At 30.7% G+C, this 16628-nt stretch overlaps 1 protein-coding gene across 1 annotated transcript; it reads right to left on the minus strand.

Annotated features, from left to right (window-relative positions):
- Positions 1–5576: 5576 nt before the first annotated feature.
- On the minus strand, positions 5577–6733 carry LOC141704631 (F-box protein At3g07870-like). Its single transcript, XM_074507837.1, has 2 exons — positions 6368–6733; positions 5577–6257 (listed from the first exon to the last, which is right to left on the minus strand). The coding sequence occupies exons 1-2, from the start codon at positions 6731–6733 to the stop codon at positions 5577–5579; spliced, it is 1047 nt and encodes a 348-aa protein (XP_074363938.1).
- Positions 6734–16628: the final 9895 nt, after the last annotated feature.

Here is a 16628-nt window from a genome sequence, read left to right on the forward strand (position 1 = left end):
ATCTATACTCTTTATTAATAAGCGAAACTATGTATAATTTGGTGCTAAAAGTACCCAAGTACCAAATTTTGGTACTTACATGACATAAGTTGACTTTTATTCTCTATCAACTTTGTTTTTAACACAAGTCGACTTTTATTTTTGTAAATTTTATTTTGTTTTAAGTTAGTATTCATCCAATCGTCTTTTTAATTTATAAAATAAAAATATTTTTTAAACGATTTTTAAATTATATTAAATATTTATTAAGTTATGTTAAATTAAGTAAAATAACTTATATTTATTTTTAATTTTAGAAAAACTAAAAACTACTAACACGAATCGACTTATTTTTCTGTAAACTTTATATTTATAAATTATATTAAAAATTTATTAAGTTACGATAAATTAAGTAAACTATTAACTTTTATTTTGAAAAACTACTAACTACAAAGTAAACTATTAACACGAATTGACTTCTATTCTGTGTAAACTTTATCATCTGTAGTATTATTTTAAAAATAAATAATACTCCGGGGAGAATTTATGATTATGCCTCCTGAGTCGGAGCCTCTTGCTTAAATACAGTTTACCTTGGTTCAACGCTATTGCGTGAGCCCGTAGGGTTAACCAGTGCGCACCAGAAGCCGAAGGATAACGGCTGCGGGTTATACGAAAAAAATTTATTGATTTAATGATCGTATATGTTACTCTCCATCACAACGTTTATGTACTTTAAATTAAAAAATCACATTTTAACAGTAACAAATTTATGACATGTATTTAGATTATATTTAGTAATATTAAATTAAGTTTAATAACATATATTTACTTTTAATTTGTAAATTAATTTTTATCGATAATTAAGTAATATTAAATAAACTATATTAAAAGGCTATTATATTTAGCAAAAAAAAAGGCTAATTATAAGATAATTACCAAATTATATTAATTAATATTAAATTGTCTAAAGAACATATATTTGGTTCATAAGATAGAGATACATTCATTTCACAAAAATAAAACTAATTGTACTTGGTAAACAGATTGCTTAGAATCTTCTGAAAAATCGTCAATAATTAGTGTTATAACTTTTGAGTTATTAAAGAACCATTTTACCTTCTGTTGTAAAAATCGGAGATCGGGGAAGATCGGTCTAATACCGATTTGGGATTAGTTGAAAGTCGAGGATTCGAAATTGTTAATCGGAGTAAAAATCAAATCTATTATAATATTAAATTATATTTAATATATTAGTTATTTATTAACAAATATATATTTATTATATCATAATTTCTATAAATATTCATATTTAAATTAATAGTATTTCATTTTAATAAATAAAATATATATACTCCAATAAAGGAAAATTCGTAAGGATTAATCAAATTTCAAAAATATAATCGGTCGAGTACTTTGTAGGAGATTAATCGATTGAATAAAGGAATTTTAGAATACTATTTTACCCAAGTTAAGACCGACTTTCAAAAAGTTGGGATTAATAACTCTTCGGTGAAAAATGAAATGACTAGGTGAAAAATGAAATGACTAGGTGAAAATCGAGTTAAAAATCGTGTTTTACAAAAATCAGTCATCGAAAAAAATTGAAATCAGTCGATTAAAAATTGGGTTAATTGGTAAACAATTGGATTCACTGGTAAAAAATTAAAAAATATATATATATATAAATAAAAAATTAAAAGTATGAATCCGGTTAATACGTGAAAAATCAGGTTAGTTGGTCAAAAATCAGACTCATTGGTAAAAAATATAAAAAATATAAATCAAAAAATTAAAAGTATAAATGATAAAAAATTAAAAAATATATATTATTCTCTTAAACACATAATTACTATTTAAACTTTCTTAATTTTTCATCTTAAATTGATCTCAGTTCATAAGTTACATCTCAAAAATTATATTTACTTTAATAGTGGGACATATTTAAAATTTCTTTATATAAATATAAATAATAAAAATTGTATATGTATAATCAAAATAAATAAAATTACATATATTAATATTTATATCTAAAACTAATATTAAATTAGTTCTAATTAATGACTCAGTTAATCATTTTGATCAATCCCTGATTAGCCGATTAATCACTAGACGTGTGGCTGTAATTCAAGTCGGGCGGCTCGCGAGTTCGCCCGGCTCGAACTCGTTTAAGTGGGCTTGACTCGGCTCGTTTAGTTAAACGAGCCGAGCTCGGGTAGAGGTTCCGGCTCGTTTAATTACTCGAGCCGGCTCGGCTCGACTCGTGAAATTAAACGAGACGAGTTCGGGTAGAGATTTAGGCTCGATTAAGTGTAAAATTAAACGAGCCGGCTCGCCCGACTCGTAAAAACCGGCTCGTTTAGCTAAATGAGCCGGCTCGACTCGACTCGTAAAATTAAACGAGTCGAGTTCGGACAGAGGTTTAGGCTCGTTTAACTAAACGAGCCGGCTCGACTCGACTCGATTAATCTCGGCTCGAATTACGCCCTGCTCGAAACTCGGCTCGCTCGGCCCGAATTACAGCCCTAACTAGACGGTCCCGCTACTGATAAAGTCCAATTTCCAATTTTTACAAGACCGGTTAGAAAAATTTCTATATTTTAATGATTAAATACAAATTAAAACTGGACAAATATTGTTTTTAATATATTTGATTAACTTACTAAATAATAAGTAAATAATCAAGTGAGATGAATATTACAATTAATAGTAGGACCGTAAATGAGAAGAGATGTTCGTAAACGAAATTCAGGATTGACTTGTTTACGTAAACTCGATTCGGTTCAGTATTCTAAACGAGGGCGATCAAGAATATGAAAATGAATTCGAATGAATAATTGAGCCGAGCTTTTTGTTTGCTGGATTCTGACTCGGCTTGTTTAGCTCGTAATCGACTCAGACTTGACTCGAACTCGACTCATATAAAGTTCATATATATTATAAATAATAAATTATTATTGATCACTTAAATATTGTTATTATTACATTTTTCTCATATTTAATAATTTTTTTAAATATTTTAGAAAATTTGCTTGTATTTCTAAATTAAACACTTAGTTTTTTCATAATGAAACTATCCAATATTGTTACCAACTCATCTCCAATTTTTAATATTTTTATAAAATCATTAAATAACTTGTGATTTATAAAAATTAAACTTAAGCAAAATATCTAAACATAATAACATTTCGACATGGACATTTTAAAATATAACGTACAAACTCTCTTTCGCTCTCTATTGAGTAGCCATCTCAAAATAGCCTCAATCTTGTTTTTCTTGATTTAGTTTCCATTTTTCCTTGGTTACCAATTTATTTGGGTTTGTTTAGTTTCTCCTTAATTGTGAGAGTTTGGTTTTTATTTCTTGTTGGTCATATGTCTGGGATTACAATTTTGCAGAAATTTCATGATATTGATTAAGTGATAAAGGTTTTATGATGATGCATCTATGGTTGATTGCTCAAAACAACAACTGAAATATTACAACATGTACATATCTCTTTAAAAAATTACTTGGTTGCCTATCAAAGAACGAAGGATTCAATAACGATATGATCATACGTTTGTTCAATTTCGATTATATGTGTAAATGCCGTATATTATTGAATTTTTTTTTAAAATAAGTAATGTATGATTTCTAAAATTAAGAACTCAAAAATTTAAAATAAAATTGTTTATGTTCTTAAAACACAACTTGAAAAATAAATGATTTAGATTAGGAATTATGGGTAGAGTGTTTGTATATATATCATTATAAAATAAAAACTAGTATTTGATCTTGATGCAATTTGTAAAACTAAAAATTATATTTTAAATTCGGTCGAGTAAAAAATACATGTGAAATATTAGGGGACAACTCGAGTTTGTTCAAATTCGGCTCGAATTCATATAATAAAGAGCCGATCTTGAACATCACTTTCCGTTAGTTTATTAAATTCAGCTCATCTAAAAAAAGAAAATTAAGCTAAACTTGATCTGGACGGCTCAGATCCGTTCGTTTGCTAAATTCAAGTATGTCATAGTTGTAAATAGCATCGTCGTGTTCATAAATTTTTTCTTACAATAAAATGATATAATAAAAAAGGAGTTAGGTTCAAATTTACAAAATATCGCTAATTTGTAGTGTTTTTTTAGATTAAAATAATTTAGATAAAATAGTAAACTATGTTTTAATCCCATGTGACACCCCAGGCAGCCTCACGTTTAGGCTGTGTGACCTCCAAAAGTATACCACCATATACAAACTCGAGCCCGATAAACTTGGAATTTGAACATTTGCATCAATTACAAACTACAACGAGGCTTATGAAATTGTCAAGTTTTTGCAGTGTCTTAATTTGAGGATGATTACTGGAGGGGAAAAAATCACTGTAGCATATAAATTCCCCACAGGGCGAACTTGTAATGTGATACTCAAACGACCATTTCTTTAATCATAATGGCTGAGTCAAAGAAGTTCACATATACAACAGCACCTACTTTGTTAGAGTTTCCCACAAACTCCAGGAACATAGGCAGTTAATTGAACAGCAACTTTCTTCGAACTGAAAGTACACAAACTTCCATAATGGCCTTTGGATCATAAACTAAGCAATGAAGATTGTCATAGACACATACTACATCATAATTCCTAACTATTAAAATCAAGATATCGAGAAACAAGTTGAAAATCAAGATAAACCAGAGTAGCCCTAAACAGCTTTAAAGCTTTCAGGATACATTTAAATCCGATGAACAACTTTGAGCTTCTAGCGCAGACAGAGCAGCGAGAGCACTTATAGTATATGTTATCAGACACAGTTTTAAGGTTTAATTAAACTGGTTTTTGTGATTTTCTTTCACTTTCACATACATAACCCCGAATGAACTTATGCATTTTTGTCATTTGACTTTAAACTTACTTCTTAACCCAACTCGCTTTGGTTTAACACTCAATTTTAGGGAAATACTAACATCTACAAATGAAAAGCCACTCTAAAAGAAATATGCCTCTAAATCTTACAGTTCTTCCGTGTGGATAACTTATACAAGTAACATAATGTAAGATAGGATTACAAATGTAAAACCAGCTGTATAATTCAAACTGCAACTTAGCTAACAACAGAAATTATAACAAGGCCTTCCTAAATGAAAAATTTAAAGTATGACCACCAAATTTGACCTAAAACCAAAGCCCAACAAAGCTAGGCCAAAGCTGAATAAATAAAATAAACTACACTCATCAAGATGAAAGGGAAATAATACTATGAATCATGAAAAACAGAATCAACCAAGAGCAATTTACAAGCATACAACATAAAAATCATTTATATGATATGTAAATGTTATAAAAATGTCAAGCACTAAATGCTAAAGTTATCTCGCAGCCTACAGTAATTATTAAATTTTGAAATTAGGAGTACATACAAATATTAGATAAACAACTAGAAAAGCTTAAAACATAACGTGTTCTTGAAATGGAACTAGTTATAAAAACCTTGTATTTTTGCAGTAAAATAAGCAATGTTCAACAACTTAGATTACTCGGCCTTAGTACTCGGGAGACTGCTCGGACTCGGCCCTATTTTCGATCCTGTTTTGCTCTATTCGGTTATAAGTCAGTCTTCTACTTGAGGAGACTCCCATCTTTTGACACCCTCCAAGGTGAAACTCCTCTCTAGACTGATAAAACCGGGGACATAAGTCATCGCACCAAATGTGAGAAACTCACCCTCCGGGAAAATGTGATGTCGCAATGTTTTATGTTGAGGATGATAAGTGAACAATTGAAGTTGGTCACAATACATTAAGATGTTCCCATCTTTGAGAACTTTAAGAAGCCGAACCATGTCGGTATTTATACCTTCATGTAATGGAGGATTAGGAGTGATGATGAGTTTTTTACTCCAACTATCTTCCACGCCATAATCTCTCTTCACCCAAATAGAAAGTTCAGAGTATAGTGTTATATCACATATACACAAGCAACCTTTAAGTACTCCCAAGTTCCTAAAATGATTATGGACTCCCAAGATGCTAAAATGATCTGTATTCCCAGGAGCCCGTGGAGGAGCTTCCATTGGACGAAATAATTCTCTATCCAAATCGAAAGCACATATTAGTTCACCAGCTAACCAATGGAGGCGGCCACTGACATAGTGACCCCTATCATGTTCATTCAGATGGAAGGGGACATGTCCTAGATCTCTCCACATGCCGGTTCCAAGCGTATAAACCTCGCTCCCTAGGTCATATTCAGTTGAAGGAAATCTACCCTTATAAAAACGTACAATCTTGTACTGTTGGTTCGATTCAACAAGTCAAAGCCATAATATCCCTTTAAATATGATACTCTGGTGTACTCGGAATCTTGAAGGCGTATGTACTCTTGTGTAATTGGATTGCATACATATGCTGAATCATCATAACTATCTTCTAAGCATATTAACCCATTAACTGATCCAATTAACCCCACATAGTCTCCCAAGGCAAGTCCCGGGGAAAATCTCATCATAGGCTCGTGATGAATATCATGTTGGTGATGTTGGTCATCTAGTTCAACCACTGCAAGGTCACCATCATTGTCATCATCTACGTCCTCGGCGTCTCCTTGATGAAGTAAAAGCATTTTAGATGATATAGAGAGATGCAGACGCGAAAAAAATGGTTCTGAAACTATATTACACCATCTTTTGCACACGCTTTTGCATGACACTATTGTCCTCACAGGAGTTCTTGATATAATTTCAGCAATCAATTCTTCTGGTAAGTCCATAGTGGAGAATTTGTCACTGCACACCTTGCATCAAATAAAATAATTCTTTTCAGTGAAGAAATATATCATTGACTAATTTTATAAATCTCAAACAAAACAAAGAATCATTATGCAAATGCACCTCTATCTTCATTCAAATTTCCAAAATAAAAAAATTCATATATCATGATTTGTTAAATATTAGCTAGGATATGACACAAGTGAGATCATGTCACAATGGTGACATCATAATTAATGTAGCAAGAGGAGCCACCAAGTGACAAAAGCAAGCTTTAAAGAGAAGCTATGTTTTTTTATATAAAGAGACTTACTCTTCCTTCTTGTATAACAAAGCACAACAGAAAATGCAGCAGAAGTGGTAGTATAGACAATACACACAGTTCATGTATTCAGATGGGAGAATGGGAGTTCGCAAATCCCCATCCCTGTGACTTGTCAGATGAATCTGAATCATAATCTACAAGTTGCTAGTTTCCCTTTTAGGGTTCCAGATTTGAACTCTGGGAAGGTAAACAATGATCCAAAGAATTTAGCATAAAGATCAAAGTTTCCTTTTAATGTCTATGAAGACATTTCCTTGTGACTCATCAGGTAATTCTAAATCATTGTCAACAAGTTGTCGATCTGTACCTATGTCAGATCCACTATCCGCAGATGCATCCAGGGGATTTAAGCCTGGGGAGGTAGACACCGACCACTGACATATGGCTATTGGATCAGTATCCTCTCCTAACACCTGTAAAGGCAATTGGTCCATTAAAGAAGCTTGAACAATTGAATCTGATCGTAATATGGTCGAAACTCTTATTTCCGTCAACTCATCCTTTGTGTGTGTAACCTTTCCTTGTGCATCAATAATTGTTTATATTTGAGGTGGTGACACTACATCGGATATCCTGGCCGACAAATGAATTTCAATAGACACCCTGTTGAGAGGATGAATCTAGTAACTGTTTTGTGCCTTTTCAGCCATTACATCTTTTTGAGAAGATGTATGGGAGCTAGCAGTTGTCTCAGTTTTGATATATCTCAACTTTGTAGGAGACAGAGCTGCTGGGTTGACTTCAGAACCTTCCTTATGTGGGGGCACTAAGGCACTTTCTCCCTCACGCTCATTCATACTTCATTTTAGTGGTAAGGGAGTATTGGTTGGTTCTGTTTCCGTGTTTGTCTTTATAGTCTGGGATAGAAGTTGTGGATTTTCAACCTCATGACTATCAAATAAAAGAAGGCCATTGGAGTCTAAACCTGTATCACAGAACATATGGAATATAGAGATAAATTACACTTAAGATCTATAATAAATGAAAATTATGCATTTAATCTTTTGAGAGAAATGATGTACAATAATGATTTCAAATTTTTTTAATGAAATAAACAATCACCACTATATAAAGAAGTTTGATTTTTCTCTTAAAACTATTTGAGTGCACAAGACTATTTTTATGCATAAAAAGATAAATAATCATGTCTTTTAATATGAAAAAGACACAGACTTATGACCTAGCAATAGTAAGAAGAGAAAGAAAGATTTTGTCTTTTAATATGAATGCGTTTTTAGAAAATCGTTGATCACTTAGGGTAAAGTCTAAGAAATTCTCATTCATATCAAAAGCTCCATAATCTGTCTTTATAAAATTATAATCAACAACATTATTTGTTGATAAATAATCATAATAAGAATGACTATGCTTCTAATGTTAAATTATAGTGAATCTTTCAGATATAGAAACTTATATAAATTCACTAGAACTTAAAATCTCACAATTATCTGCAATAAAATATTAACAATATATCATTTTCTAATACTTGTCAAGTACTTTAGATACCTATAATTATGTTGCATCCTACTTTAATATAAATTAAATCATGAAACTGATTTGACATGGAATTGTCTAACATCATAATTCAATTATATTATAATAAGATATATATAAATTAAATACCAACTATCTATTAAATAGACATTAGCATTCAATTTCATATATTATACAATTGTTAACTCCTAACAACTATATCTCAAACAATGTTGGTTCGATAAATAAAGCAATATTTACCAACATTGTCTTGTTTGCAATCTTAGAAAGATATTCTAAGTTCCATATCCTTTGATCCACTGAGTATTGCATCTAATATCAAAGTGTTTAGGAATTTTATATTAGTATAAGTGATTGAGGATACGTATTGATTACTTAAAGGAGTTCTAAGTAATGTCACAAATCCTAAAACTTCACAATTAGTTCATAGTTGAACTCTTGACTAAATATCATTAACTGATATAAGTCAAAAATTATCATACAATTAATCATACTATAATTATGATTTCAGTGAATTCTAAAGATATAAGTTGATAAATTCACTAAATCAAAGTCTCACAATTAACCTATAACATTTTAGTTGCAATTAATATACTAGATATCAATCGTTAACAGGATTATTATGATCAATCATGTTGCTTTTTTTTAAGTTAGTTTAAATTATGGAGCAAATAAAATCATTGAATTGCTTCAATTTCCATAATCCAAACTTCCTAAAATAAATGATAAATAAATAAATACTAAATATCTATGAATTAGATACTAGCACTTAAATATTTATAATTATCCTTGAATAATCACCAAAAGGATATATGATTTGTATAAATGACAACCACTCTCTGGATAATTAGTAATTTTAGAAATACTTTCTAAGCATATAAAATATTGAGAGTTTTATACACATAACTTATAAAATACATCAACTTTCAATATTAGTGATTTTAGAAATAAGCATTGATTACTTAGAATAAAATTCTAAATAATATCACTAATAGTAAAAGTACCATAATTATTCATACAAGGTACAAATAACTATGCTGCATATTATTTTAATATAATTTAAATTATGAGACTGATATGAAATGGAATTGTCTACCATCATAATTTAAATAAATTAAAATAATATTCAAACTTAATGCTATAATACTTAATTACCACAAATGTGTATGACATTGTCATCATGATAATCAAGATAGTAAAAATAAGTACAAGGTACTGGATTACTGATAAATTCACAAGTCCTTTTAATATTGAAGATTTAATACTTGTAAATTTATATTAAGAATTCCTTACAGATGGGATTTCCAACTAATGTGCAATGAATGATATCCCATACTTACAAAACAGTCTTGAAAGATTAACTTTAACAAGTGATTTAATAAGTGTTTATGCAAGTGACTCTTTGACTAAAAGACATGCTCTCGAGAAAGTGATACCTGGTGTCAAGGTGCCTTGTCATATAGTGTTGTACAAAGTTGTTGGATTTGAAGTTGTTTCTCATCATAAAAAGAAATCAATCTTCTTCCACGAAGTTGACAGCTTCCTGAGATGCTTCTTCTGTCACTTAAGTTGATAGCTCCAGATATGCTTCTCCTGTCTTTCTTACAACATGCATAATCTATATCTATATAGCCAAACATGTTAAGCACAATATATTTAAGGTACTATACACCAAGAGTTGGTAATCCCGTTAGATATCTAAAAATCTTATTAATAACTATACAATTAGATTCTCTAGGATCCACTTGGAACCTTGCACATTGGTATCTTAAGAACATTACATGTTGTCTATTATCATTTGAGTAAAAGAGTGAGCTTGTCATACCTCTATAGCTTGTCATTGTTACCTGAGTTTTACTGATCAAGCTTAAGTGGTTCCTGTTGGTAAGTAGTCTTGACATGTTCAGAATCTTCGAAATTTTGTATCTTCAAAAGATCCTTAACTTACTTGTATTGCCATCATTCTTTTAATTTACTTATGCTCCTAAAAGAATTGTTCTTTTGGCTTGCTTGAGCTCCTAAAAGAATTATTCTAATGGCTTGCTTGAAGTAATCCCAAAAGGAATTGCAACTTTTCCAACATGCTCCTCCATACCTACTCTGTAATTACTTAGCAAATAATCTTGCACAAGTCTTTGTTACTAGACCAACAATAACATTATCATTATATCATAGCACATATAACTCAATACACTTGTGCCTAGTGATAAAGAGAGTTATGAATATGACGACTCTACTAGTTCATATTTAACTATAACTTCAGTTAGAGTGTCATACCGTGTCCTTGACGATTTCTTGAGTAGTATACTAGTTCATACCAACCTGAAGTGAGCTTGTGAAGAAGAGATATACATAGTCCAATAGATCTGCAACTGCAAAGTCTATGAACTATTGTGCATTGACTTCCTATTTTGACTCACCAACCAGGAGTGCACTTGTACACATCTACTAGAGTCCAATTCCAAGTTTGAATGTGCATCAGGTGTCTGATATGTCGTAATATCCTCAAGTCTCGTCACTGGTGCTTTTTGTTAGATACTGCTTTCTATTAATAACCTATCATCCAGTTTGGCCTTGTCCCTCGTAACAATGCCATTGTCATCTAGTTTTGACTTCTGGTTATCCTTGTACCAATTATAAAATTGTCATTTGGTTTGGATACCAGCTTCCCTACAATCTCCTTGCTGACTGATTGAATTCATCATGCTTTGTAATCACCCAATCAATCCGAATCTATCAGAGCTTCTGTAACTTTCTTAGTTTCCTCTTCAGATAGAGAACAAAGAAATACTCATTCATACTTAGTAGCCCTGCTAATCATTACTCCACCATCTGAATCAATTAAGAACCAGACTTTGGGAATAATACTGACATCAAACCCTTTTTCTCAGCAGATATGTTCTTATAGTCTCCTATTGATTTTCAATGTGGTGTTGTGTCTAACTAGTTGATCCTTCTTTTGCTCCCCCTAAGCTGTTGCTGGGATTTCCTGAAAATCCTTACCCTTGCTGACTAGCTTCATTGAAATAATAGGTTGTGTATTACACTGCCATTCCACTGCTTGGATATAAATCATCAGTACCATTAATTTCTCCTTTAACAGTTTGAAGCGTGGAGTTGTTGAACTCTGCACTAAGACTATCTATCACCTTCTATTGACCAACCACAAATACCCTATAGGTTGTAGACTCCAATGAGTAGCCTTGGAAAATATCCTAACTAGTCATAGCTGCAAATGCCATTATATTCAAACAACTGAAAACATTTTATTATTTGCTTCTGTAGAACATTCTCTCCAAACACTTTCAGGTTATCCAGTGTTTGCTTCTGTTGGCCATTAACTCATTAGTGGTCTTCATGTATACATCCTGATCAAGGATTGATCTTACTTGTTACAAATTGTATTGACTACTTCAGCCCTTTGGTATTTAGAAAGTCTTGATTAGCTTGACATTGTCCTTGTTGCTTTAATCAAGTTACGATTCTTCCTTTGTACCATTCCATTATGACACGGAGCTCCTAGCGCTGAATATGTCTCGAAATATTGTTGATGTTATAGATATTAATCAGAACTGCTTTTTGAATTCAGTCCCATTATCTGACCACAAGATCATTTCTTTTATAGTTGCTTCCAACTTGATCTTCTGATATGATCAATCACCATATGTGATATCTTGTCTTGAGAAGGCACAAACACCAGCTTTATGTTAACAGTAGTCATCACTCATCACTAAGGTATATCTTTACTTTTTATGTGATGTTGTCCTTGACTCCTCTTTCGGACATGCCTCACATTTTTCATCCTTCTAAATTCCGGATGAGGCAGTCCTCTCACTAATCCTTTTTTACAAAAGAGTTCCTTGAGTTGAAGTTCAAGGGTGAGAGCTTCTAATGCCATAGCTAAACCTTTTTTCAGATGAAGCTTTCCAGTGGAAACCATTAACTTCACCTTTCTTCAGATTCCAGTCTAGCCACGAGCATATCCTTTCCTTACTCTTACGAGACCAAGCTTCTCAACCTTCCTGCTTCAGATGAGACACTAATCATTCGTTGAATTACATGTAAGATTGACCTGAATAAGCCAACTCAACTATGTGTTATTGTGTGTATTTTCCCTTTTTTTTATGCACACGAGAGGAACTGCTCGTGATAGGATTAAACATCAAGGAATTCATTGTATGCTAACAGATTACTTATATATATCTGCACAATGCACATATGAATTTTCCAGAAAAATTGTTAATGATTAGTGTTAACTTAAATATTTGGGTTACTAACAAACCATTTTACCCTTAAAATGAATTTTTTGTATTTTTTAACTACATTCAAATTAAAATTTGAGAAATATTCGTTTAATAAAATTAGTTAACCATTAACAACCACAAATTGTGAACTTTAATATTTTTGCATGAAAATTGCTAAATCTTTACTTGTGTCAAATTGATATCTAATTGTTGAATTTTTCAACAGTGCATTAGTTCTGCGTTCCTTTCCGTTTTTTTAATGGCTGTTTTTATTATAAATTTATGCCTAAAAAATGTAAGCATAAGTTTAACTCAAACTTGAAAATTAGGATTCATGCGTGAAATTGGGTATCTTTGAGTTTATAATGGAATGATAAAATTAAAGAGAGCATTGGTTGAATATAGATTGAGTACGTGATGACGATTATGTTGGTTTATATATTGTGAACATAATTTGGTGGGAAGGGGCGGTAATATCTCGATCCGTGGTCGCAAATGAGGGTACCCGACCGAATTCTGCAAATTTTTACAAAATAAAATGAGAGGGGAAAGATGAATGGAGAAAGTAGAAGCGGGAGAGATGTGTGTTCGCTGTATTTGTAGGCCTGTGTATGCAGTTGTTGATGTATGTGCGAGTTAGTTATGTGTGTTGTGCGAATAATGGGAGAGACGAGACAAAGACATGTATTTGATGAGTATATGTCTGCGCCAACGTGATAAGTAAGTGAGTATCTGTATGTGCATTGATGAGTATATGTATGCGCCTACGTGATAAGTAAATGAGTATATGTATGCGCGTCTACGTGATGTACGTGGGTGTATTTATGTGGTATATATCCTTTATGTGTGTATTTGGGTGGAGGAAGAGGGAAGTGAGAGAGATAAAGAATCTTTATTATGGCATTACTACGATCCTTAATATTCAAAGTGAAATTTGACGGAAAGGACGCGCCACTAAAGTGTCAGCCATCGCTTTGAAATAACGTAAGAAGGTAACTGAATTAAATTACTAACAAATTAATAACCTTTATTAATAAGCGAAACCTCTTTGTAAGTGGTACCTTGATTTCACTCATATTTTGGTACCACCACCTTTTGGTTTCACTTTTCATGATTTATGTTATAGCTCTAAGTGTATTACTTTTATCCTTTTTAATTTCTATATGACTTATAATTCTATATATATATTTTTATCCATTTTTTTTTAAACTTTTTATGTGATACTTTGTTTCACTTATTTTTTGGTTCTATCACCTTTTATTTTCAGTTTTTATGATTCATGTTATAACTCTAAGTGTATTTTTTTATACTTTTGATTCTTATATGACTTATAATTCTATATGTATTATTTTTACCCATTTTTCTTTATTAATAAACGAAACCAATTTTTAAGTGCTACTTTAGTTTCACTTATTTTTTAGTTCCATCACCTTTTGGTTTCACCCTTTATGATTCATGTTATAACTCTAAGTGTATTATTTTATCGCTTTTTATTACTAGATGACTTATAATTCTATATGTATTATTTTTACTCATTTTTTTAAAATTTTTATAAGCCATGCTTTTTATTATATTTAGAGGTTTGAATCATATTTTTAATTATATTTTATAATAAACAAGTTCATAAATTGACTCAACTAAATAAGTTCCCAGAAATATAAACCATGACCAAGTAAATAGGTCATGTGTTTAAATTATAATTTTTTAATTTGTTGTTGGAATTCCATTTTAGTAAAATGGTATGAATATAATAAAACTGTATTTTGGTTTCACCACTGGAAAATAATAAAATTGTTCAAACCGTAATATGACTAAAATTCTATTTTCGTAGAACTCTAAATTATTTATGAATAGAGAACTTGGTTTCATCTTAGTACGGTTACCTCTTATTTTGGTTTGAGCGCTATATTTCTCTTTCATGTAGAGTTCTATGTTATTTTTTAACAAAATATAGATTGGAATCATATTATAATTACGATTTCTATTTTTTCTAGAATTCTTTTTATTTTTATTAAAATAATAAAATGAAAACCTTTAAACAATGTTATTAATAAATAATAAGGAAACCATTTTTAAGGGATACTTTGGTTTCACCCCTTTTCGGTTTTTGAACTTTTGGTTTCACCCTTTTTAATACTATGGCTCTAAATATACCATTTTAATTCTTTTTTTTATTCAGATATGACTTAAAATTTTATATGTAATATTTTACCCATTTTTTGATTCTAATATATAATAATATAAATATTTTTATATAAACGGAATCGTATACATTGTAATTTATAGATTCATACCTACAGAATTCTATTTTAGCACAAAATGCAAATTTATACATACATAATGAATATTTTATTAGAAAAAATTATTCAATCACAAATTATATAAAAACATAAATTCAGCTAACAATAATAAATTAAATATGCAATTACTTAGTAATGTTGATTTAGTTTTTTGTTAAATTATCCATCAATCGTGTTGCGACTAAAGTTTCGATGTAAAATATTAGTTATGTCTTTTTGACCAACATATACATAACGTTGAGTTTGTTGTTCTAATAAGATTTGAGTTAATAAAAACTACATATAATTTAAAAAGAAAAATTGTAATAATCGTACAATTTTATTTATTATAAATTTTAATAAAAAATTAAAATAAAATTTTATATTCATTATTTAATATTGATATTTTGATCTTGCTTCGCACGGATATCTTAACCGTCTCATTGTCATTCTTCGATTAATCGATGTGCATGTAAGATCGATCTGAATAAGCCAACTCAACTATGTGTTATTCTGTGTATTTTTCCCTTTTTTATGCACACTAGAGGAACTGCATGTGATAGGATTAAACAACAACCAATTCATTGTATGCTAACAGATTGTTTCTATATTTTTCTGCACTTATGAATTTATGGAAATAGTGTTAACTTAAATATTTGGTTTACTAACAAAGCATTTTACCCTTAAAATGAATTTTTTGTATTTTTGGTAACTACATTCAAATTAATATTTGAGAAATGTCCGTTTAATAAAATTAGTTAACAACCACAAATTATGAACTTTAATATTTTTGCATGAAAATTGCTAAATCTTTACTTGTGTCAAATTGATATCTAATTGTTGTCCCTTCCTGTTTTTTAAAGGCTCTTTATATTATAAATTTTTGCCTAAAAAATATAAGTATAAGTTTAACCCAAACTTGAAAATTAGGATTCATGTATAAAATTGGGTATTTTTGAGTTTGAAATGAAATAATGATATTAAAGGGAGTATTCGTTGAATATAGATTGAGTGACGACTATGTTGGTGTATATATTGTGAACACAATTTGGGGGAAGGGGCGTATATCTAGATCCCTGGTCACAATGATGTACCCGACGGAATTCTGCAGATTTTACAAAATAAAACGACTTGGGAGAGATGAAGAGAAAGTAGAAGCTGGAGAGATGTGTGTTTGTTGTATTTGTAGGCCTGTGTATGAGGTTGTTGATGTATGTGCGAGTTAATTATGTATGTCTGAGGTTGTTGATGTATGTGGGACTTAATTATGTGTGTGTTGTGCTAATAATGGGAGAGGGACTGCGCCTAAGTGATGTAAGTGAGTATATGTATGGGCGCCTACATGATGTATGTGGGTGTATTTATGAGGTATATATAGTTGTGTGTGTGTGTGTTTGGGTAGAGAAAGAGGGACAGTAGAGAGATAAAAATCTTTATTATGACATTACTATGATCACTAATATTTAACATGAAATTTGACGGAAAGGATGAGCCACCATAGTGTTAAGAAATTCACACATGGCTTTGATTCAAATAAATATTATCCATTTACTGT

Source organism: Apium graveolens, unplaced genomic scaffold (assembly GCF_009905375.1).
Source record: "Apium graveolens cultivar Ventura unplaced genomic scaffold, ASM990537v1 ctg8069, whole genome shotgun sequence".
NCBI lineage: Eukaryota > Viridiplantae > Streptophyta > Magnoliopsida > Apiales > Apiaceae > Apium > Apium graveolens.

Bases quoted from the DNA above. Each gene is read 5' to 3' on its own strand.
- LOC141704631 (XM_074507837.1), bottom strand. From the start codon at position 6,733: ATGGACTTACCAGAAGAATTGATTGCTGAAATTATATCAAGAACTCCT. The intron at 6,258-6,367 runs GTATGCAATCCA...TCGAACCAACAG, and splicing joins GTTATGATGATTCAGCATAT to TACAAGATTGTACGTTTTTA.